General features: G+C 37.6%; 1 protein-coding gene across 1 annotated transcript; it reads left to right on the top strand.

Annotated features, from left to right (window-relative positions):
• The first annotated feature begins 10872 nt into the window (after window positions 1–10872).
• LOC119782221 (endothelin-3-like) lies at window positions 10873–25417 on the top strand. The gene is made up of 4 exons (XM_038283095.1): window positions 10873–11222; window positions 11305–11488; window positions 23152–23310; window positions 24077–25417. The coding sequence occupies exons 1-4, from the start codon at window positions 11180–11182 to the stop codon at window positions 24129–24131; spliced, it is 441 nt and encodes a 146-aa protein (XP_038139023.1). The 5' UTR covers window positions 10873–11179; the 3' UTR covers window positions 24132–25417.
• Window positions 25418–26102: the final 685 nt, after the last annotated feature.

Raw genomic sequence — 26102 nt, 5'->3', positions numbered from 1 at the left:
GTGGCAAGACTTTGGGGGTGGATGCAAACTCCCCTGAATATCTTAGAGCTCTGGATTTTGTGAGGATCACTTGGCTGACACCCCTCTTCAAAACTGCGTGGAGGTCCGGGACAGTACCCCTGCATTGGAAGACTGGCATGGTGGTTCTCCTGCATAAGAAAGGGTACAGAAGTTGGTACGCATTGCCAGCATTAGGTTCAGATGTGTTCCAGGTGTTTGTTGGACTCCACCACCGCTGTTCATAACCTTTGTGGACAGAAGTTCTAGATGTAGCCAAACAACGGAGGGGGTCTGGTTTGGGAACCAGAGAATCTCGTCCCTGTTTTTTGCACATGATGTGGTTCTGATGGCTCCCTCCTACCAAGTGTGAAGCTACCGAAATGAGAATCAGCTCCTCCAAGTCCACGGCCATGGTTCTTGACCAGAAAAATGATGGCCTGTCCTGTTCAGTTTGGAGTAGAGTCCCTGCCTAAAGTAGAGGAGTGAAAGCATCTTGGGTCCTGTTCACAAGTGACGGGGGAATAGAGCGGGAGATCGATAGACTGAACGGTGCGACTGCTGTTATCATGCAGACTCTGCACCAGTCTGTCATAGTGAAGAGAGTGCTTAGCAAAAGGGCAAACCTCTTGATGTAGCAATCGCTCTACATTCCTTCCCTCACCTGTGGTCATGAAACCTGGATCATGACCAAAAGACCGAGTTGCCAGATACAAGCAGATCAAATGAACTTTCTCTGCAGGGTGGCTGGGCACTCCCTTAGAGATAGGGTGAGGACCTCAGTTTTTCAGGGGAGACTCAGAGTAGAGCTGCTTCTCCTCCACATTGAAAGGAGTCAGCTGAGGGGGCTCGGAATTCTTTTCCGATGCCCCCTGGATGCCTTCCTTGGCAGGCGTTACAGGCACGTCACAACGGGAGGAGGTCCAGGGGAGAACCCAGGTCCGCTGAGAGACTATCCAGTCTTATCCCAGCATTCAGGCTTACCCCAGCAGAGCTGGAGGTGTCTGCAATGATGGAAGTCTGGTAGTCTGCCACTTTATCCAGGACTGCTGCATTCCTGGATAAAGTGGGAGATAAGTACGAGCCAAGTTAACTTCGGAATGAGCCTAAGTCAAGCTTCTCCTCTTAATGCATGCATGCTGTCTTCCATGGTTTTCTGGGGCACTGATAACAAATACCAAATTTTTCTGATGTATTCTTTTTTGTTAAAGTTACGCACAACTTAAATTAGCATTTTACATTAAATCACAACAAATGCATTACAGTTTGTGGATCTTTTTACTTCATCCCATATTTCAGTGCCATCACAGATCAAAGTTAAACCTGAACCACAAGTTTCCGTTTAAATACCACAGCAACACAGCGTTTCCCAGCTTCATGCTTAGCTCTTTGTTACACAATGTTATTCTTGACTTTCCAGTAGGAAACTTTGACAACAGTCATTTGAACCGTAGGTGCTTTTTTAAGCGAGATATCACAATGTTTTTGTTTTTTTTTCCTTTTCGGAGACAGCTTATCTTTACTTGCTTCTGTGAAAGATTTTTTCATTAGGTTTGGCATACCTTCCTCCTAGAAACCACTGTCTGTCTCTTCTAGCAGCTGTACATGGTAAACGTATAATTGCGGCTGACCACTTGCTCTTATGCAGCATTAAAAATTTTTTCACTTTATCTTTACCGGTATCTTGGACTGAATATTGTTTTTGAGGACAAACCCACAATGGGTTTGTCTCTTTTAAGCATGCAGCCTGTTTTCTCTAAGGAAATCTATTAAATTCCAGCTTTATTGTCCAATTTAAATTGTCATATCCAATATGAAATTTCATTTTATGTGACTTCCCTGTTGGTCTCAGTCTGAAAATGCTGTCTTTATCACTGCAGGAGTTTGGCACAAATCTTTACCAATTACTGTGCGGTATTTCTCAGGTCATATATTTTCCAGAAGGTGAAAATCATCTTTTGTGATGAACTGTATGGTCCTCAGCAGCTAAACCACAAGCAAGGAACTTGTGGGATTTAGAGCCTAAGCTGCAATCCATCTCAGAGGTATGTTGCTGACTTTATAATCTGCGATGCATAGTGCTTCTCCTTGAAAAGATGTTCCATTTGGTAGGCTTTATAAGCACCGCACAGTTTTTGCATAAGAAGTAGGTTTAAATCCTTAAGGTTAGTCTTAGAAATGTAAAAAGGAGAACTTCACACTATGCAGGAATTTGTTTAAGGTTAGAGAACAGAGAATATTCAGTGCCCATTTTGAGAATTTCTGATCACCTTAATCCCCTTGAAAGCATATTTTAAATATGTTTTATGAAACTGACCATAATAAAGGAAAAGAAGTACAGGACTGTATAGTTGAAGCAAAATTAAACATGTTTTTGCCCATAGAATCTGACAAATGTATGTTCTGCCTTTCTTTATTCTAATAGCTCTAAACAGAAGTAATTGTAGCCAACTGCTGTCAGAGGTAATCTAATTGGCTAATTTTAGTCATAAATGCTAGATGTCTGTAAACATCTTGCAAGATTTTCTAGAGAAAAATAAACTTGCTGAATCAGGAAAACAAGGAATAAAGCAGAATGATCAGAGACTTAAAGAAATGCTAATTTGCAGTTTGGCATCGGCCATGTGGTCGAAGAGGAAGAAGGTGCGCTGGTGAAATAAGACCAGAATTAAATAGTTACGGCAATATACAAAATTGGATTTATGCAGGAATGCTGACACTGAACATGCCTCTGACCAGTGGTGGACAAAGTACTCAACAGTATTGCTTGAGTAAAAGTATTTACACTTAATGTCAAATCTTACTCGAATACAAGTTACTCAGTCAAACATCTACTGAAGTTAAAGTACTGAAGTTCTAGCATTTGAAAATACTTATGTTTTCAGGAGTACATGCAATTAAAAGTATGTAAATATTCAAAAAAGGCTAATTAACTTTTCTAATATTATAACAGAACCTCGTAACTTTCAGAAACCAACTGATGTTTTCCTGCATAAAGCCATCTGCAACTGATTCTACACCGCCTGTAAAGAATTTCAGCATAAAAAGGCCACAAAAAATAAGGACAGCTAAGTTGATTGTTTTATAAAAAAAAACAAACCAAAAGAAAAAAAAGAGTCTCTTGATTCTCTTCACACTTTCATTATGGAATAGAGGTTTAGAGTTGACTATATTACCGCAAAGAAACCACAACTCTTATTTAGAACTCATCCTCCTGAACAATTCGACACGACAGCAACTAACGCCTTAATAAGATGTACAAACTACAGTACCAACAATATCTGCCCTGAGTTTCTCACATTTGTGGGACGTCATGCAAATCTCTAAAACAGTGGTGTCCACATTCAGTCCTAAGGTCTGCTACAGTATCTGTTCAAAAAGCTTTTCAATAAAGAAAAAAACAGCAACAGCAGATTATAAAGCTAAGCTGAGCCAAAAGAAACAAATAACTAGCAGTTTCCCCTAAATATACTGGAGTAGAAAGTACAATATTTTACTTTGAAATGTAGTGCAGTGAAAGATATCCGTGAGCCCCCAAAAGATACACAAAAAAGGACTTAAGTACAGTAATTAAGTATTTGTACATTGTTACTTTCCACTATTTTTTTTTACAGGAAAAGGAAAGCTATTAAGAGAGAGAAGACAGTAGAATACAAGACAAGGCTGCCCCTCGAACAACAGATGTAATTTAGATGTTGGCTTTTAGGTTAAATCTGCTCAGTCCATTATAGTCTTCATTTAGCCCAGAAATTGTTGTTGAAAATTGGGCTGTGTTTGATCGGTCTGATTTTGTCCAACTTTAGTCCAATAGCAGATGTTGAAATCCTGTTTTTTAACGTCTTTTCAATGTCCTGAAAATTACAGCTTTTCACCTTTCACTTTAAAACCAAAGACAGGCGTCATTTGGAAGTAAATCATGCTGTCTTTTCAATTTCTTCTCAGCTAATTTTTGCTCAGTGGGGTAGAAGGCATCACAATGGGATAGAAGATCTGTCATGATTTTATCAAGAGCTTGGACCCACATGCAGATAAACCAATCCATAGAGACGAGGGAAAAAGTTTAACAGGTTTATTGAGAAGTTTTGTGGAGGTTCCACTGTTGCTCTAAACACTGCTCAACCGGAACTGAAAGGTGAGGGGAAGACACTGTGGTTAGTTCAGGTTCAGTGGGAGAATTGATTCTCGAACTTGAAGAGGAGAAAAGGTTGGCAGACTCCTTTTTCCAGAGATTAGGTTTACTCTTAGACTCCAGCAAGTGAGGGATGCGTTCCGGTGTTTGTCTCATACGGAGGAGGGCGAACAGGGTTACCCAGAATGCGGTTGCTTGTAGATGAACTGAGAAAGACTGACTGCCACTCAGATTTCCTGCGGTACGTGAACGGACTGTTGTGCAGATTAATCCCTTGCTCAGTGTGAAGCTCAAACGTTTCCTCGGGGAAAAGTGGATCCAAACCTCCGGTGTTTATTCTCATTTCAGTTTGAAGCTCAGTTTATCCTTCCAGGGAGAGAAGGTCTGAAAAAATCCAGTTTGCAGGATGACTTCCTTCCGAGAGGCAAAGACAAAAAACAATGTTAAGACTCCGGTTGACAAAAACTCAGTTTGACTCAGCAAAACTCAGCTTGGCTAGAGTACCCAAAATTGGCAAACACTCTGGAGTCGAGGTAGTGGCAGTCAGCATCTTAAAAACACTCCGTTAACAAGGTAACCCCTTGTACTGTAGGTGAGTAAGGTGGAGAATCAAAACCAGGCGTCGCCTGGTGGAGGAAGGAAGACAAACACACAAAAACACAGACCACACAGACTGGAGTCCTAACAAGATCACCCTCAACTAGGGCAACAACAGCCAACGATTCAGACAGTGCTTTAGAGCAAGGGATGTTCAGAGCACATTCACAGTGTTAGTCCAGTCCAGGAATTGTTACATGGAAGTGGGAAAATGTATTCCATCAGATTTTGCTTTCATACAAGGTAACTGCGATAACTGCTCAATAAGTTTGCAACAAGATTTTGAATGAAGAACAAGGAAAAAGAAAAGTTAGTCTCATGGGGTTTCTTTTCTAACTTTGGTGTCAAATGTTAAAAATTTTGTGCACCTGTACGTCCTTTTTTTCTTTTCTTTTTTCCCCAGCTTTTTTTTATTGTCATTACACTGTCACAAGTAAAGAGCAATGAAATAAACTCTCTGCATTTAACCCATCTCCTTGAGGAGGCATTAGTGTGAAGGGTCTTGCCTAAGGACCCACACTGGCAACTCATTCCTCCCAGCTAGGAGAGGAACCCAGACTTCCTGTTTGCAGGACAGTTGACTTACCACTTGAGCTAACCAGCCACTAGCTGGATACATGGAGCCCCACAAGGTATTTTCAAACAATTTTATTAGATTTGCACTCTTATTTATTTTCTTCTTCTGCTGCTGCTTAAATGTGTTATTCTTATATAAAACCATCTCTCTCTGCTTTCAGTATGCTGGGACCAGCAAAGTGTGTAAGGTATGGCTCTCCTGTGTGTTTCAGGGCTTGGTGATAGGTTTCCATTGTTGTAACCTGCAGTAGAAATCTGAGTCTGGTATAAAAGCATTGAAAAGGTCTGCTGGGAAAGCACTGTCGTATAGGATGGCTCAAAGTCTAGACATAGATCCACCTGAGAATTCCGGGAAAAAACTTAAAATCTCTATTCAAATATACCATCCAATATGTTTATCTTGGGCGACTTTATAAAAAATGAGCAATGAACAAATTATTAGCATTTGACAAACCATCTGCCTTTTCATTTTCCAAATTATATGACTCCTTGTGTAGAACTATCACCTAAAATCCTGATTTAATAAACCTACAACTGTCATTTACTGGACTGGCACATACAGTATGGGACATCATTTTAGAATTCTGTTTAGCTTTCCATAACCAAACAACTTGAATATTTCTTCTAAAATAAGCTACAGACAAAGGAACTGGGCAGAACCATGTAAGCCTTACAAGGGAAAATTCTCTGTTGATCCCTTTATCCCTGAAGGGGACATAGTTTCATCATAATCAGACCAAGAGGGTTTACATGACTTTGGAATAAAATACATGAGTACCACCTGTTTATTGCTTCTCTGCTCCCTAACTTAGTAAAAATACCACACTATAATGAGCGTTAAAATCTCTTGGCACTTCAAACAAATATGTTTTCTAATAAAACATAAGAAAGCACAGCACAATAACAGGTCAAAGTGGGATCTGAAATTCCTCTGGAATGTAATGCATTCCTTAATGTTTCCTTGTTCTTGTTGAAGTTTGTTATGATGATTTTATTTTTGCTACAAGGCCATACGTAAACGGCCTAATTCGAGGGGGCAGCTGGTGTTTAATTGAACCTAATGTACTCTTTTATAAAGTATCTGACCTGTGAACAAATGCTGTGAAAAAAGGCAAGAGTAAAGGATTGTGTCAAGCTTACCTCAGTATCTAACATGTAAGATCAAATATTTAAGCTAATTATGAGTTAAATTACAAAAGACAAACACTTTAAAACCGTAAATGTGTTGCACAACTCAAGGATAAGGGAGAGATTTGTTAGAGATACTATTATGTTTACTACTTTCAGTTTCATTTTATTGCCTACAATTAGCGATGCCAAAACCAGTTTATCAAGGATATTTTATTACCTTTTTACTTAGTTGTGACTGTCCACTTATAGTAAATAACTAACAATAAACTCAAATTGCACAAGCAGATTTAATAGATCAGAATGCACAAGGTCTTTCACAGCATGCACACATCCTGAAACCGCTAAACCACACACAGCCAACTTTTCTGATAGCGCTCTGTCTCCACAACTCTGGTGAGGAGAAAGAAAACAGAATATGGTCTTAATTTATCTGGAATTCCTTCTGTTTCCCAGCTTGGGGATTGTGCCAGAGGACTTGGGTATGGCACAAAACCCTAGCCTTAGGAAATTTGGGAGGGGAGCAGAGGGCAGTCATGAGTCAAAAAAAAATATGGCTTTAGTGGATACTTTAGTAGGACAGTTAATTTATCCAATCCAGAGAGTAAGGATGTGAATTGCTTGAGATGTACATTATCTAAAATAAACTAAAAAAAATGAAGTCATAATTCTTTTCAGGAGGTAATGTGTTTGCTTCATGTCAATGTTCTGCATATGCATTTCTATGCTTGCGCATAGCTTTTGGTCTACTTCTTTCATCTTTACGTAATTATTTCCACAAGTTAGATAGTGCCTTCAGACATTGTTATTTTAGCAAATCCAAATAGCTCAGTAGATTTCCTCCTTGTTATTCTGTTTTAGGCCATCTGGCAACCTGACATCTAAGAGTAATAAACACCCAAAAGAGGCCATGCAACTTAAGGGAAATTTGAGTTGCAGGCTCAACAAGTGAAGTTTGCTTCGATAACACCGATTTGATCGTGATAAGATGCCACCCGCAACTAAAACTAATTTGTTCTGTGCTCCAGACGTCAGTCACATTGCTACTGCTAGCACCTACATCACTGCCATTCGTTAAAAAGATATTCCTGTTTAATTGTTACAACATATTTGGCTCACAATGTTGTTGTTCTTTTTCCCTGCAAGGTTGAATCCATCTAGGGTTGTGTGTATGGCCTCATCCACCCTTTGCATTCCTCTTTCAATCAACATAACTCTGGCTGCCTGGGATGTGTTTTCAGGATCAGCCCCCATGCAATATTAGCCCTTGATCAGAGTGTCAAAGCATAAGACAAACAGTGGTAATGTTTTAATTAGTATGTGTTGTTTGTGCACGCCACTTTACTTTATTAAGACCTTCTTAACAATGTTATTGGGATATTTAAAACATGCTTTATTATTAAATGTAAATAAAAATGCACCCTGTTTTTTTTTTAATGTGACAGTGCACATAAAGGTGAATAAAGTTTTTTTTTAAACTGTGTAACTAAGTAACATTTTGATAAGACACCCAGCTCAGAATAGCCACATACAACACAGAAAGATATGAGATTATATAGAGATTATATAGTGGACACCGATGAAAAAAATACACTATCAGAAGGGGAAAAATATCATAAATGTCACAGTCTTGTTTCTGTTATGCTTTCTTTTGAGTATTCAGTTTTACTTTGCTCAATGTTTTCTAGTTTTATTGGTTTAATTCTCATTTTGCTGTTTTTCTGGTTATATTTTAGGTTTTCAGGTTTTTACTTGTTGGAGGATAAAAAGTGCCAAAATTAAATAAATAAATACAGCATTAAATAAATAATTAAATGTGTCAATAATTAATTAAATGTGGAATTAAATAAATAAATGTGTCATTAATTAATTAAAACCACATCACTAATATAAAGTGCCACAATTAAATAAATAAATACAGCAATAAACAATTAATTAAATGTGTAATTCATTAAATAAATAAGGAATTAAATATATAAATGTGTCATTAATTTAATAAAATATGTCTTCATTTTCTTTAAAAAATATATATAATTATTTCAGTGTGCATTTAATTATTTCATGGTCCTGTGTTGCAGTGCATCGAAACCATTAAAAGAATCTGTCAAACTCACCCATCAAAGTTAGGGGGCAGTTATCTAACATCTGATTTGTCACCCTGCACATTAAGGCGAAGCTAATCGATTACAGAGACTCGATTCGTCGTTAACCCCCCGTATTTATTTATTTCATTTCGGTACTTTTTATCCTCCATAGTTGCCCTCCGTTGCCCTCTAGTGCTCTCCTTTTTTCCTTGCTCCTTTCCAGTCTGCTATGTTCACACCTGCTCCCAATCTGCTCGTTAGTCCTCTCTTTGTTCAGTCTCTACTCCGTGTCACTGAGTCTTCCTCGTCGTGATTGTTTTTCCCCCTGATGTCTCCACGGTTTCTGGTTTGTTTGACTTTTTTCATGCTTGATTTTGGGATTTTTGGATTCCTGCCTCAGTTGTCTGTTAACATTTCACTAAATCAACAAGAAACTCACCACTGCCTATCTGCCTCTGCATTTGGGTCCTCAAACCACAATCAAACCCTGACAGTAAAGAGAAACTGGTAGATCAATTATTAGATGTACAATATTTTTTGCATAAAATATCTAATAGTAAATGTTGCATACTCTATAGATAAGGAGCAACTTGTGCCAGAGCCGTCTGTGAAATAGGCTGGTGGCGTAATTGATTGGCAGGAGGGTGTGGATTATTTTCCTCAGTCATTTATCTTTATGAAGTACTGCTTTCATGCTTTTTTATATTTGTTTTGGTTTTGTTCTTTTTTTAAATTTATCATTGGATATGATTATCAGTTTTCTATTGTAACATTTAATACAGAGATTCTTAAATAACAATATTATAAGAATATTAAAAATGGGAGTAAAATATGCAATTATAGTTTCCAGATTGGTAAACATATTTACCATTGGGTGGTATAACAGCATTCTATTAGTTATATAATGCATATAGTATGTTGCATTTCATAAGTTTTCAAAGGAAATGTAAATCAATTGAGATTTTAGGTGAAATTCCTTCAGAAAGTTTTTGTATTTGAAAGGCTACAAGAAATGATCTTGGGTGTTGGTTGAATACCAATTCCTGATGGTAAACCATGTGCATCACGACACATTCTAAAACTGCTTAAAGAAACAACTTTCTTAAATGGACTATTTGAGAGATGTAGCAATAGACATACAGTAAAGACCTGTTGTGCTCCATCCTTCCACAATACTGCAGGTTTATTGTTGTCAAAAATTTAATTTCAAGAAATTATTCAGAAGGTTTCATCTAGCGTAGTTATATCTACCGTTTATCAAAAAATCTCTGACACTTCGAAATACACTTATTAAACCCCTATTCTAAATAAGGTTTATTAAAATATGCCCTCTAGCAACTTTTTAAATTAAAATCACTTAAGAACAGCTTAAACAATCCTGGACAGCAATAATACAAGTGCTTTCTCCACACAATTCCACACAAAAAGCCACTTCAATTTGAATTTCTTGTACTTGTTGAGCCCCTTGCTGTCATGCCGTGTGGCAAATGTATTTCAGCCTCCTTACATGTGGTACACCAATCCTTCTGGATTTCCTGATAATTGAATCCAACTTTTGCTCCACATGCCTAAGGCTTTTAGTGCCAGAGAATGTAAGCAAACTGAGAGAGTTACTGAGCCACTTACAGGCTCCATTGTTGGCAGTATGTTCTAACAATCCAGGTGTTTGAGGAGTTGTGTGTCAAACACAGCTAATGCAAACAATAAATCCTTTGACTGGTTGTTTCAGGTGTGCAAGAAAACATATCTGATTTGCAAATGTTTGTTGTTATGAAGAACTTATTCAAAGATTTCAGCAAACTTAAAACTGTGATAGTAATATAAGATAAGATTTAGTGTGAATTTGGACAAAAATCATTTTTACCATCAGTTTTTTTTTTTTTTTTTGGTAAACTAAAGAGTTTTTGTTATTTTTGCAGGCTTAGCAGTTTTATCTTCAAATTGTCCTTATTTCTGACATTTTAATATATTTTAATTATTTTTATATGGTATAATTGGCAAGCTTTTAAGCACCTTGGTAATGTTCTGTTGTTGTTGCTGCAGAAAAAAGGATCTTATACAATATATCCTAAATCATATTGACAGAAGTTTGTTGACATTTTGTTTTTACTTTTGACTCCCCCCCTCACCCAGAAGCTCAAATCATGCCTAATTATAGGTTATAATTTAACATATGATTAATCCTGTGAATTATTTGATTGGATGGATTCTACATTCCAATGGATTACAAAAAAAGGAAATAAACTTCATCTCTGTTACGCAGCCTCTGAGACATGTGTGTGTTACATGTGCTCCTCAGTGCTCTGTGGTGGAGGGGGTTGTGGGGTTCAGAGAGGTGTGGGCGTGTACCTTTCCCTCACAGCCCCACACCTTTGATTTTGCCTATTAGAAGTGACACAGAGGATCTTTGCTCCACTCTTTGCTAGTATAATTTCACTGATTTAAGCAAGTTTATACCTAATATTAAGAGGGGGAGAATACTTACCTTTTTTAGGTTTGGATTAATTATATTTTTTTAAGAAGGGAAAGCAAACACAGCAAGCTGAGATCTGCTCGGACCATGTGAGCTCTTCAAGGATTTACAAAGTTAATGGATGCAAAGTTGATCTTACTATGAGTCCTTTTTGGAGAGTTTGACGCTGCTACAATTCTGTGTTTTCACACAAGTATGCTTTTCAGAATACTGACTTTGACTCTGATTCTTCTGCAAGGTAAGTTTTGAAACTTGCGTTTGTGTAGACTGTTCTTGCTTTTGGATGTTGACTTATTTTCCCCCACATCTTCTTATTAAAGGCGCTTTGGTGGCCTCTGTTAAATCCGAGAGCAGCCCCAGGATTGTTCCCATTAAAGCATCCGAAGCTTCCCAGCCATCTGAGACCTCGAGGTCCAGACAAAAGCGCTGCACCTGTTATTCCTACACGGACAAAGAGTGCGTCTATTACTGCCACCTGGATATCATCTGGATAAATACTCCTGAGTAAGACAGGCAACTTTTTCATCTGTTCACGACGCATGTGTTTGCGTTCAAATGCTTGAGTGTAAAAGCCCCTTTTTATGATGCCACAAGTTTGTAAGGTTTTCTGCTTTGCATATTCAGAAACTGGATGTTTTTTTTTATTTTTTCATTTTACTTTGCAAAATTACCAACGCCACTCCCAATTGGAATGATGGTGTCTATAATTTTTTTTTTTTAAGCCCTAACACATATTTCTAAGATATAAATGACAGAACTTTGACTAGGCCCTTCTATCAAAATAATGTGCCCAGACAGCTGCAGTTAATCTGCAGCACTGCTGCCCATGTTCTTAACAAAACCTAGAAAGTAGAGCACATTTCCCCAGTTTTGAATTCCTTACATTGACTTGCTGTTTCTCAGAGAATAGACTTTAATATACTTTGTAAATAACCCATTAATTTCCCCCTAAACAGATGGGACACTTCATTTTATAAGGCTGTTTTAAAAACATCTTTTAATTCCTTGTTTTTTGGCACATACATTTATTTTTAGTCTTTGGAACTTGTTTTTAAGTGCTTTCTTTAATCAATTTGTGCTTCTGCCGTACATGTTTCCCCCACGTTTTCTTTAGCATGTAAAGAACTTTGCCTTAAACTAAACTACTGCTCAGCACCTCTGCTAGTGTCTCATATCTTTTGCAGCCTCTGACCTATTTTATTCTTTGTCTTGTGTTTTGCTCTGTTTGTCTTCCTATACACTCTTACCACCTTTTCTTTTTCTGTTAAGAAAAGACATCTGCACAAAATGATGTCACCACCATTTTTCACATTTAGATAGTTATTTCAGGGTGCAGTGTTAGTTTTCTGTTAAACATAAAAAAAGTTTCGTTTCATGGGACCAGACCACATTCTTCTTAATGGTTGCTGTGTCCCCTGAAAGGTTTCCTAAATCTTTTAGCTAATGACCCACAAAATGTTTAGGACCCAAATTAGAAATGTATAAATCAACCATGTGTGTAATGATATTACTAAAGGCATCAACAACCAAAACAGTTAGTTATAGCTGTTTTTAAGTGATAATTTTATACCTTTTTAACCACTGTTAAATCTCTGGAGTGGATTTCAAGACCCCATACTGGTTGATCAAGGACACCAGGTGGGGTCACAACCTCAACTTTGAAAATCAACACCCCACCGAGCTTATGCCAAACTGCAATAAGACAGTTTTACACAGTTCTTTTAACATGGCTTTCCATCTGCCATTATTCCATAAAGTTCAAAGGTGAGGATTGAGAATTTGTCCTGTTAACAGATTCTACAAATTGGTAGTAATGGTCTCAGTATTCCCTCAGCTTGCTCATTAGGGTAAATGGCTTTTTTCCAGATGATGCAATAAAAGGTCCTGCATTTAATGTCACTGATAAAACTGATTGGCTTGTTGTTTTTTTCACCCTTTATATGTCTCTAAATGTTTCTCCCTAAAATCGATGTGATGACTTTATGAGGCTGTTTTTTATTATTATAATTTTTTTAAGTTAAGCGATCAGACTGAATTTATCCATTAGGTGACTTTTGAAACCAGTTGTTTGCCATAGATCTTATGTGGGAGTATAAGATAAAAAACAAGTTTAAGACATACATACATCTTAATTGTCTGATATATGTGAAAGGTAAATGAAAATGGAAACGAATATGTCGTTACATAACGTCATATAAGATATATTGAAGCCTGTTGTATCATAAAAAAAATTATTAATATCCATCAGTATGAATACTTTTGTGAAGGGAATAGAAATTCTGTTAAAGCATGATATGTGCAGTATAGATTATAAAAGCATCTCTAGACAAGATTCTGCTACACATCAACAAAAGGAGGGAAGGAATTGATCTGCTGATTGGCTTGTATTGTGTTTATGCAACTCAGAGTGTCATTTATTTTAAGGGAACACGCTGTTGTCGAGTCACGCCCTGCTATATTCCCCAAGGCTACGCAGTTTTGGTTCAAGTGATAACAAGCCCAGTAGAGACTACTCGTCTCCTCCTAGTTTAAATGCAGATGCTATGTCTTTCTGGTATTGTTTGTTGGAGCCTGCACCACAAAGACATTTCTGCTTGATTATTATGTGTTAGGGTTTATTCAATAGTTTGATTATACTCCTTGCCTTTTTTATTGTATTTCCACTTTGCAGGAGCCAAAATGAAGAAGATATGACTAATGTTCAGTTTGAGGGAACTAAATGTCTCTCAGAATTGTGACTACGTAAATAAATTATCTAAAAAATATGTATTAGCTAAGCTATAAAATATGAATTCAGCTAAACTAACTTAGGTAACCTTTTCCACTGTTTTAAGTTGCTGCTTAAAGTTTTTTTTTTTTATTCCTTTTCTTTTTCAGGGGGATTTATCAGTCAGTAATTCTTTTTAAAAGTGATTTTCAGTCATTAAGAACAGGATTGAATTAGAGGGTGTGCTGATACAACTTTTTCATTTCTGATACAATACTAATATTGCAGCTATTATTATTGATAAATACATTGATAAATTGACCTGATATCAGCATAAATTATCCATGCTTGCATTACCCATTTGCACTGTGGAATTTAGAAAAAGGCTTGATCAAGTGACATTGCTTAAATGGAGAAACAACAATACAATAGTAATTAATCAGTTGGTATTAATATTAATACCAATCAGTTGGTTACATAAACTTTTAACAGAAGCAGAGTGTTTCTATCAGTTTGCATACAGTATATTAGAAATTTCAGATGCTGATAATCCAATATTCTTTTCTTTGCTAATATTGGATGGATTTATGAATATTGGATGGAGGTGCATCCCTCAAGGAAATATAATTGACATATACTGTAATGAGTGAAACAAGGGTAAGCAAGGGCAAAAGGCACAGAAATATGTAGCTAAAAAGGGTGTGGTTGGTTTAAAAGCTTTAGACGATAGTTTTATGATAACAGTTTTTTGATTGACATAGAAGTAAAGTAGAAGGACAAGAATGTATTGTCAGATGCACTCTTAGTTTATACACATTGTGTGGTGGGAAACTTACTACACATTGATATTAAAGCATTTTCCTCACTGTCTGTGGTGGTAGCAGTATAATGCTGTGATATTTTCTTTAGCATAGGGAGGGAAGTTGGTCCATGTACCCCGGAAGATGGTTAGAAGGTAAGAGAGGCATTAGCATTAGGAGGAGAATCACCTTCTAGAGGGACAGATATTCTAAAAACACAGCAAGAGGTAGAATAGAATGCTTTAAGTCAAAGCATATTTACAGTATGTGTTAACACCTGTCTCTGCTGACGCAAGCCCAGAGGTCAAGTAACTGAACGCAAAAATTTAAATCAGTTTCTAATTTTACTTGCCATAATTTTGCTTGCACTTGGAAATTATATTACTCTGTTTATTAAGGTATTGGAAGAAGCCTTGCTATGTAAATGACATATAATCTTAGGCCCTTATCTTTAGAAGGTTTGCATGTCTTAAAATAAAGCAAACTTAAGCACTACAAGCACAGCAGCCACAAGACGGTTTTTACAATCTTCGATCACATCAAGCAAAGTGTACAGATACTTCTAAAACATATCGCTGGTCTCTATGTACAATAGCAGATGAAAGTCACAGAGTACCTTTGCATTATTTGCCCTGATAAGTTGGGGAGAAAAAATGTATATTTTAAGATGTTTTTAGTGAGAAAGTGCACCTCAAAATGCCCTCCTTATAATCAGTTAATCAGGTATATGATCCTACTGTTAAACATTCTGCTGTAGTTGTTCTAAACAGCAGCTTTAGCCCTGTAAACAGGGAACGTCTCACTGGGAATCCCCAGCATATCTCTCTTAAGCTGGCCAATCACTCCATGATTACTTTAGCTTGGACAGTGAGACTGAATTACAGACAGTTTAATTCAGTGTAATTCAGTCTGGTAAACGACCGCTGACCAATCATAGTGCAGGAGGTGGGACTTTACGATGCATCAATCTTGGCGCCAGAATTACCCATAATACATCAGCACTTTTCTGCTTCCATAACAATAAGCTGGCATCTGCCGTGGAGCATTTGCAATGAAAATGAAGAACGTAAGAGAGCAAAGCTTAGCTAGTCTCAGATGTTTTAGGCGAAACCGACAGATCATTCACTGGAGAGTTTTTTTCGATGGCTTGACACATATTCACAGACAAAAAAATTACAAAAACAGAGCTCGTCGCTTGGAGTTTTTGTGTCATATCTCTATCTGTGTGATTAGTTCTAACCTGATGAGGCTAACCCTGCCAGTCCTGCCTTTGAAATCAACCCCTATCAGCACTTTACTTGGCTAATACGGCTTGTATACATTGTGTCTGCTGCAGTTTAAACAGGGAGACAGTGGTTAAAGCATTTTTTGGTGGTACAACCTGCAAGCAGCAGAAAATTAAATCTAATCAATTTTTCCAGCATGTTTTCATATTTTAAATTAAAGAGGTGTTGGAGTTTTCCAATGGTACCACCACCTGTGGCCTTCTGACCCAATATAAATTCGGAAAAATAGGCTACAGGCTTATAGAAGCATCAGTGCTGAACGTCTGAGGTGTCAGTCTGCTCATCATTTTAATCGTAAAGGGTCAAATAAAAAGGCTAATTTAAATATATTTTTGGGTAAAAACATACATAATATCTCTTTTATGTTGGTTTCAATTATTCTGTAGGAGTGATAATTGGGTGGATGCATCAACTGTCACCTAGCCAGTTCCCAGATCAGTTCATTTTGTCAAGATGCAAAAAGTCAGATTTTGTAACTCTAGCATGTGATTTGCAATTGCTTGATTTCAGGGACACTACATACAGGAGAATATTGGGATAAGACGATGCAGAATGTGAAATTTTCCAGATTTAGGTTTGGAGGGGTTGCAACGTTTTATCAAGTAGCCCGGATCATAGGCCATGAGTGGGTTTTAATTTTTCCAGGTTGTTTATTTGACAGTAAAAGCCGAAGTTGAGTTCATGTGTCGGCCGATGAGTCCACTTTTGCATGCAACACACACACACACCGCCATGCAGGCACGCACATTCCTGACAGGGGGGGATTTTTGAGTTGTCCAGGTGTGAGGAGACTCAATTTAATTTGTTGGTGAATGCCTTACCCGATCACTCTTGACACCACACAAAGTGGGATTATCTCTGTTTAACAGACCTGATTATCTTGCTTTGTGAGCTCTCGTTTATTGGTGGCAAGAGGGACTTTTTGTCTCCTATATTCATTGACGGGTTGTGCGCAATGCACGATTATGTTTAATTAAATTAGTATGGGCTTAATTTCTTTTGCAATTATTGGGGCAAGCCACAATTTAAAGTCGAGGGTGTAGGTAAATGTGGCTGTTTAGAACATGGTCTGTTGTAAATCTGACCCAGGCTTCACTCTCAAAGACATGGGGGTTGTCAGTCGGCGGACAAACAACTCTCATGTTTTATACTTGATTTTTTATATTCAAATTTAACTGCAGTTATTTATGTCATATCATAGTTTTTTGGGGTGTGATTTTTGCTCTGTTAAAACATGCATTTGAATCCCTTAAAGTAACAGATGTATTTAAAATGGACTTAAACAGAAAGATGACATATGTCGAAACGAGGATTAAGTGTTTTCAACTTAAAGGCATGCATATCACAGATTAGAAGCAATACATTACAATTTAAACTCTAAAACACCCTTTTGTCAGTTTTGACACCTTAGTACCACATTCCAAGCGAAAAGTCATGAAAGCATCATTTTTTTTTCTCCTTCCTGTCTTGTAGTGCCAAGATTGCTGCAGGCTATCTCAGATAAACAACTCAATTTATTACTTCAAAGCATGTCAGGACAAACTGACATATTTTAAATACCAAATGAAGTAATGAAATGGAACAAAACAAATTCAACAGAAGAGGAGAAAAAAAACATTTTATATATTGTGGGACACAATATAGTAGACCTTTAAAACCTATTACAAGAATCAATAAGTATTTTTTTTTGTTGTAGTCAATAGATAACATATTTTTGGCTCCATGCAGATAAGTAATAAAACCTTTGTACTCCAGGAAAAGGAAGAACCCAGTATGTTACCTCCCTTCCACTGTCTTGTAAAGTTTCAATGGGTTCAATAAAATTTGGTCCTGTAACAACCAAAAACATAGGTTCCTTTCCTTTGGATTATGATGGAAATGTGACCATGACTATCAGAATTGTGCATAATTGTGTAGAAGGCAAAGCGTAAAACATTTTTTAGATTATTTTCTAAATAAAAACCTGGAAAGTGTAGTGGACCGTTGTGTTTAGCTCCTTTGTACCCAAACACTGTTCATCTTCCAGTCTTTTACTTACTTTATCCAACTTTGAACCCACAGAAGTGCATACCGTATTTTCACGACTATAAGGTGCACATAAACGTCTTTTTTTCCCCTCAAAATGTGCGGTGCGCCCTTTGGTGCGGTGCGCCCTATGTGTTTTGCAACTGCGACTTTTGAGACCACCTCATTGAGGAGATGATAAAAGAGTGGCTGAATGTAAGGAGACCAGGTGTTTTTTTTCCACTCATCACCACACCATGGCTGTTAATCTGACTCATGCGTGCCCATCTCACAGCTGATGTGAAAAACATGGTGAAACAAATTAATGCTGTGCTCGCTGTGAACCGGACGCAGCAGGTGCAGCAGAAGCAGCGAGTTTACATGCAAAGTCAACGGTTGACGAGCGTATAGACGCAGCAAAAGGTCCCGCAGCGCGTTTGAGCGAGTCGGGAGCGCACCGCCAACGCGCTGCTGCTGCAGCGCCGCATCAACGAATCAGAGAAGCTGATCTGGGAGCTGACAGCGAGACAGACACAGCGCTCTGATGACATATTATATTAAAGCAAATGAAAGGGCTGGATGGATGAGGAGATGATGAAAGCGTGGCTGAGGGAGGTGTAGGCTATGTGAGGAGACCAGGTGGTTTTTTTCCACGCATCACCATCGCTGTTAATCTGTGACTCCATGCGTGCCCATGTCACAGCTGATGTGAAAAACATGGTGAAAAAAAATAAACGCTGTGCTCGCCGTTATCTCGGGGGTCTGACAAAGGAACTTCCACCGCTCGACATCGGTGTGAACCAGCCGTTCAAAGTAAGGCTGCGAGCTGCGTGGGAGCGATGGATGACAGACGGAGACCACAGTTTCAGGATAAGTGGAAGGCAGCGCCGGGCAAGTAACGCCACCGTTTGCGGATGGATTGTTGATGCTTGGACTAAGGTGTCTGCTGGCTCTGTTGTTCAAGCTTTCGCAAAAGCAGGCATTATTTCTGAGGAGCCGCGCTGCACGGAAAGTGACTCTGACAGCGAAGAAGGGGAAACTGGCATGTCTGATTTAGCGCAGCTGTTTTATTCAGAAACAGAGGATGATGACTTCGATGGGTTTGATTAATACTTTGTAATAAATACAAATAAAGCACAATCATACTCAGTTTTGCCCCCGCTCTATTTTTCTACCTGAAAACTTAATTCAACAGCAGCCTCTGGGCGGGTCTCCTCCTCTTCACCGCAGCGGCTGGCAGGTGTTTTTTAATCTAAATAATCTAAATCTTGCAGCTATATTTGCTGTGATCAGTGGGAATAAAGTAGTTTTAATATGTTTTTAAGTGAGAAAGTCCACCTGAAAACTTCATAATTGCAGTCAGTTCATCCAGATTATCTATTTCTGTCGGAGGCTCTCAGACCCCCACATACCAGCGGTGCACCAACAGCAGAAATCCCTTCATCAGCAGCCTCTAGGCTGGGCAGCCTCCGGGTTCACCGCGGCTGCTGGCAGGTGTTTTTCATCTAAATAATTTTAACTGCAGGCACCAGGATACCGGTAATAAAAGCGAACAAATTCCGCCGGCAGGTTTCAGGATTTTAAGTTAATTTAGGAGTGATCACAGCGCTGTGTCATCTGCGATGTGTCTGTCTCACGGCCAGCTGCCAGGTTTGATTAATACTTTGTAATAAATACATGAATAAAGCACAGTCATACTCAGTTTTGCCCCCGCTGTATTTTTGAATACGCAGTAGAGGTATTTAAAGGTAGTAGAGGACATGTACCGGTATATAAAAAACGTGCCCTATAGTCCGGTGCGCCTTATGTGTGTGTTAAATACAGAAATGGGACACATAACTGAGAGTGCGCCTTTTAGTACGGTGCGCCTTATGGTCGTGAAAATACGGTATTTTTTTTGCAAAAAAGATCAAAATAATAATCTTTGGCTGCATCATTTTAACACGTTTGTATAGTTTGTATTGTTTTAGCTCTGCATGATAAGCATTGCTGCCTTGCTGAAAGGTAAATAGTTTAATACAAAATAATATTTTGCTTTTCTAGATCAACTATATACATTGGGCCCTAATGGAGCTACTGTATCTCAATGTTGCAATGCTTATCTTGACATTTTCCGGCTAACGTTTATTAATATATGGCCTAAAAACAACTGGGTGCTGACTCCTGTGGGTTAAAACATGGCAACTGCATTTAAATTTTTCTGTAGGTTAAAACTATTGGCTTGGTACATGTGTACGCCACAACCCTGTGCTCAGATGTAATGGTTTGTTCATCTTAGGAACTCCGAACTGGAAAGTGGCAGTGCAGCAACATGGGAGGCGATAGTATTCCTGTTTACCTCATGTCGGAGGTCATATCTCTGTTGTTCAAATATGGCAACTATTGTAACCTGAACAATGCTCTGTGTGGTGTTGGGCACACATGAATTGATTATTATTTTTCTGGGGGGGGGTGTTATCACATACCTGTAATCAGCATAATTTTAGGTACTTGGATTATTTTGTCATATCAAATTCATAGTTACCCTTGTTCTGCCCACATTTCAGCTTTACCCCTCCACTCATTCCCACAGTTTGTCCTGCCCCTCAGTGTCCCTTGGTATTACCCAATTTGTCTGGAGTTGAGCAGTTTTAGTTGAACTTTGTCTCAATCTTTTGCAGCCTCCAACCAATGTTAAATGCATTTCATAAAGCATCTTTTCGGGGTAGAGTACTTGAGTACACTTTACATTAAAATCAGTCATTTACTCACATATTCACACACTGATGGTGGTAAGCTACAGTGTAGTCACAGCTGCCTTAGGACAGCACTGATGGAAGCAAGACACCACCTGGCCTTTGTAGGGCAGTGTACAGAATTAAACATTGTTCTGTTATTTCTGTTGTTCATTTTCAAGAAAAATATCCTCAGCAAAATATGGCGATGGTATCCTAATATACAGGAAGATTTACGAACATACAGTATGGTGTTTGTTTTCGACTACACAGTATTTTAGGGCCCTGTCACACCTTGAAGATTTAGCTAGTGTATGCCTGCCATCTCAGAATCTCCTAAAATGCTTGCATACGCTGAACCTTCTATGTATTTTATTCAATGTTGGGAGTATACAGAACTTATGTCCGACAACTTATGCTTACGCACAGCAGTGTAATGCCCATGAAATCATGCAAAAGCATCACGCATTACTCAGCATCATTTAAAGCTGCTCCGCCTCAGGTGATGATACCCCCCCCCCCCCCCCCCCCCCCCAGCTTGGATAAGCTAGATAAAGAGCTTATCCAAAAGCATATGCCAACGATCGGATAACTTACCAGTAACTTATGGCCCAGGTATGAGCATACGCTGGGATAGATTTGCCAGATTTTTTGGTATATCAGGCATACGCTGGTCTAAATGTCAAGGTGTGACAGGGGCTTTACAAAAAAGTCAGGAACTTCCTCCACATGTTTGCTGTGCCCACTGCATGATCTGTAGCAAAATGCCATGTTTTCGTGGCTTCCTTTCTAAATTTACTCTTGTTTTAGTACTTTCATTAACATTTACTCTGCAACTGTCACAGTCTTGGTTTTGTTATGTTTATTTAGAGTATTCAGTTTTACTTTGCTTCTTGTTTTAGTGTTTAATTATTATTTTGTTGTTTTCTTGTTAGTTCCTGTCTTCCAGGTTTTCCATTTGTTGTCCTCTGCTGCCCTCTTGTGTCCTCTATCCCTAGCTCTGTTTTCTGCTCTATCCTCACCTGTTTCCAATCCTCTCGTTAGCCCTCTCTTTGTCTCTGTCCCCTTTAAAAGCCCTCCCTCTTCAGTTCCTGTTTGCTGGATCCTCGTCTAACGTCTGTCTGCTTACCTCGTCTCTCCCTGGCTCCTAGAGTTTGGTTTCCCTTGATGTCTCCTTGGTTCTGGTTTGTCATTTTTGTTGGATTTTTTGATTCCTGCCTCTGTACCTGTGGACCTCATTAAACCCACCTAAATTCATCTCTGCCTACTTGCCTCTGCATTTGGGTCCTCAATCCAACACCAAACCGTGACAGCAACTGCCTGGTTTAAAGATTCTCCTACATAAAGTATTGATCTCTGCAGCTCCTCCTAACTCAGCTTTTTGACAAATGAAATCAAATCACGCACAATAGGACATAATTCATTAATAATATGTAATCTCTTGAAATCAAATAGTTTTAGTGTTTGTTTTTTTAGGACTTTTGGAGTTTATGGGTACTAAATACAAATCTGCACCACTATTTCCTGGTTTTGATTTGTCCAACAACTTAAAAAAACATGCATCACTTAATGTCTAATAAGGATGCGCTTATTTCTGATGAATCCTAATAAAATGCAAAATCCAACATTGTATATAAAGTTGAAAGGGTGTGATAACATTTGGATGACAGTAGAAAACACAGTGTAGTTACTTTTTTGTCATACTTACTGTACAGAACTTTAGTACTTGGAAATTATTTTAACTATAGTGTTGTAGAAGTGTAGCACCCCTTACCTTTTCCTTCTCTCTTACAGTAGCATCTTCAATTTAATTTGTTCCTATACTGAATCTCTGGTGCACAGCTGCCAATCTAAACCAATTAGATAGAGGGTTAAAGAGTATTTTACCCTGAGGACAATCAGATACACAGTTGCAAACAGGCAGACTGAAATGGCAAGCAATGTGAAGTGGAAGCCACAGGCAGCATGTATTTTACACTGCAGGTATTCAGTAAGACCCAGGCAGTCTGACATATTCTGACAAGTCAAGGAGGGAAAGCTATTCATCTGTCAATTAATATTTTATTTCAAATGACAAATGTAGCCTCCTTCCTCACAAGTCTCCCTGTAAAGCCCCTGCTGCGATACTCAGAGCACATTGTATTTCCTTCTTTGACCTTAAAGATCCCACACGTCAAAACACTTGGACAATTTTACTTTTCTTTGAAAAAAAAAAATATAATTCACAGATGGTTGAAAACAGATGAGACAAAAGACAGAAAAATGAGCAGCTGACAGCATCAGCATTGCAATCCAGATGGGGGGATTGGCGTGAACAGATGATATAGTCAAGGACTTTCTGAATTACTGTTTTAAAATTGATGGATACACATTATATGCCAGTTTGTTTTTCACCCGTTTCTCTGGTATGGCTGCAAGTTTTTACTTGACATGTTATTTGTGGTAGTTGACCAAAGGTGTTATAAAAGGTGCTTAAAATGATCAAAGACAATACATTGATCATCAGTTATTTTATAGGGAAAACCTCATTGTATCACAGAGTTAATCATGATTTTGTTTAGAACACATACTGCATCTCTATTTAAAAACTTATATCATTAGAACATTGCTCCTTCAGTGCCACTAAATCCAGATTTCTGTTTGCACTTTATCTTAGGCGCACTGTGCCTTATGGTATGTCTAACTACAGAGGGCCAAAGAGAAGGAGACGTGATGCTACTGCAATAGTGGCTAAAGGTGATCAGCCTCAGATGCGACGCTGCATATGTGCTGTGACTGATGCAGACCCTGGGTGCAGAAACTTTTGCCACTCAAGGTAAGCATGTTTTCAAATGGACTGACATGGATCTATGTAATATGAAATAGGAGTAAATTATGGTGTTTACACCAGATGTCCATCATTATCCTAAACTTATAATGGAAAAAAAAAAAAAAAACCTTAAATCTGACTAAATTCATTCATGACCTAATTACACTAAGCAGTCTTTTATACGTAAAAAAAATAAATAAATAAATAAAAAATTGCCTATGTAACATGATATATTTTTGAAACTTCCTTTTAACATTAGTCAATGATGAAAACATATTTCATACTCCTGAACTATCTTTGTCATATTTCATTTCAGCTCTAGCTATATGACAATATAAGAACCCCGAGCCTTTGATTACTGTTCAATAAGTATCTTAGGTATGCTTTTAATAACACTGATATTTTTTCTAGGATAAAGCATTACTGTAATTGGGCTTGGTTTCTTATCCTAAACATATTGTTGGCCTGAATCCACAGTAAATTTAAACTCTTGGCACTGACTTTAAACAACTATATTAAAAAAAAAAAAAAAAAAAAAAAAAAAAAAAAGCCAGTCTTTTTTGCTGTTTGGTAAACGGAACCAGCCCTTTTATCTTTGCTTTGGAGTGTGTGACCTAAACAGCGGAATGATAGCTGCTTTAAGGTCTCTGGTTAAAAATAAATGTATGCCAGTGTCCTACATGACCTGTAACCCTGTTGTTATATCTGTTTTCATAATTAAATGAGATTTATTTTAATAATACATAGATTTTCATTATTCTTTTCTTTAAAGCCTGCATCAGACTCAACCAGCCAGAATCCTCCACAAAGACCCTGTCTTCGGATGACACAACAGCATCTATAAATCTGCTCCTCTTCCTTTTTCAATGGATTTTTTTATCCCCTTGCCTTTACCCTGTGTTTGGCTCCTTGCCTCCCAGGTACAAACTGTGAAAATGAAGAACTTCGGAGTTGCGCTCTGCCAACATTCCGCAGCATCAAAACTCTTGGAACAAGTTCCATCAGGCCAACAGGTTTCAAGAAGTCCTCAGTAAAATTTGATGCAGACCCCCAGAGGCTATTCCCCCTTTTTGATTCATTTTGAAAGAACCAAAGGATCACTCTTATAATGATAGAAATACAAAACTAATGACTGTTTATGTCAAGCTTCATCAGTTCAGTGCTTGGGTTTTGGTTTGTTTGTTGTCACCTGCAAATTTCCGAATTTGAATAGTCTAATATGGAGTCAGAAAGGGGTCAAAATGTTTGTAAAGAAAAAATAGAAGTTGATATTTAATGTCAAATTTGAACCATATAATGTGAGAAACTAAAAAAGCAAACATAAGTTAATAAGAATTGAATCTAGATTCAGTTTAGTATTCTAATTACAATGTTTGTTTTTTATTGCAGTTTTAGATATATAAAACTGCAATAAATATATATTCAGATTCAAATCACTCTCTGACAGTTAGTTTCTGTATTTAGTTTCAAATTCATCAGGATTTTTGTTTTACTCTTTCAAAGCAGTTTTTTAGACCCCAATCTGAAATATTTTCACTTTCAAAATCTGAACATGAAAAAAACTGATTCGAAAGTGTAAAAAAAATAAAAAATCCTGAAACTGAAAAAGGAATTTGAAGCTAAAAAAAGAAATATAAATTGAAAGAAAGGGATTTGAATCTGAAAATATAAAACTGCAATTGAAAAGAAGAATAAAAAAAATTTAAAGTGTAATTAAAATGCTAAACTGAAATATGAGGTTTTTTTTTCAAGCTGAGGGTAAGAATTTTGATTCAGTTCTTATTATTTTATGTTTGCTTTTTTTAGCTTCTCAGATTATAAGGTAAAAATAGGAAATTCAATGTCAGCTTATATTTTTTCTGTTTATTCTTTCAGTTCAACTAGGATTTATAAGATTACAAACATTTTGACCCCTTTCTGACTCCATAGACTAAGACCACCATATAAGCTTATAACAGTATATAAGAAACTATATTCCATAGAGAAGAGCCGCAGTGACGACTAAGGCCTCTGTACATGGGCTGCACACTTTTAACATTCCATAGGGAAGACTATAAATGACAAAAAAAAAATTACTAGAGCATTAAGTTCATGTAAACTCTTTTTTTTTTTTTTCCAAAATTATTTATAGCCTATTGGAAATGCAATGTCTGTCCACTTTATAGCTACATCTAAATAGCAATGAGTGAGTACCTTTTTGCCCTTTAATTGCTTTAATTGCTTTAATTCTTTTTTTTTTGCTGAGATTCATTGTTCTTGGAAGCTTTGTATAAAGATTTTGGCATTTTTAAATCTCTGTTGTAAATTTCTTGACCGCAGTTCACAGCAGTCAATCTCCTTTATCAAAAGATGGGCTGAGATCAGTTGTTGTGATTAAACAACACACACTACAAAGGTAAATAAATTATCTTGAAAATCCTTCATACCATCACACCAGCACCATTGTTGTTGATAAAAGGTAATGCTGCTTACATTAACTCTGTCCCTACCATCTGAATGTTACACCTACTCACAACATCAGAGAATGGTTTCCCAGTCATTTTGTCAGTGTAGATAAGCTGGTGTAAGTGCTACATTCATTTTCCTGTGCTTAGCGGATCGGATTGGCTTTTGATTTGGTCTGCTGCTGCTATAGTTCGCCTGCTGCAAGATTTAATGGCTGTCTTGGTATTTTCTTTTTTTTCTGACCATTCTGTTAGCCTGAGAGATGGATCAGCAGTTTCTGAAATAGTAAATTAGACCAACCGTCTGACCCCAACTATTAAGTCTAGTTCAAAGTCACTTTAGGTCTGTCTTTC

Source organism: Cyprinodon tularosa, unplaced genomic scaffold, assembly GCF_016077235.1.
Source record: "Cyprinodon tularosa strain WSP-4 unplaced genomic scaffold, ASM1607723v1 ctg19, whole genome shotgun sequence".
Lineage (NCBI taxonomy): Eukaryota > Metazoa > Chordata > Actinopteri > Cyprinodontiformes > Cyprinodontidae > Cyprinodon > Cyprinodon tularosa.
This window is presented reverse-complemented; position numbering and strand designations above follow the sequence as displayed.

Coding starts and splice junctions, on each gene's coding strand:
- LOC119782221 (XM_038283095.1), top strand. CDS start 11,180: ATGCTTTTCAGAATACTGACTTTGACTCTGATTCTTCTGCAAG. Junction 11,223..11,304: donor GACTCTGATTCTTCTGCAAG/GTAAGTTTTGAA, acceptor TTCTTATTAAAG/GCGCTTTGGTGGCCTCTGTT. Junction 23,311..24,076: donor AGAAACTTTTGCCACTCAAG/GTAAGCATGTTT, acceptor TTTTCTTTAAAG/CCTGCATCAGACTCAACCAG.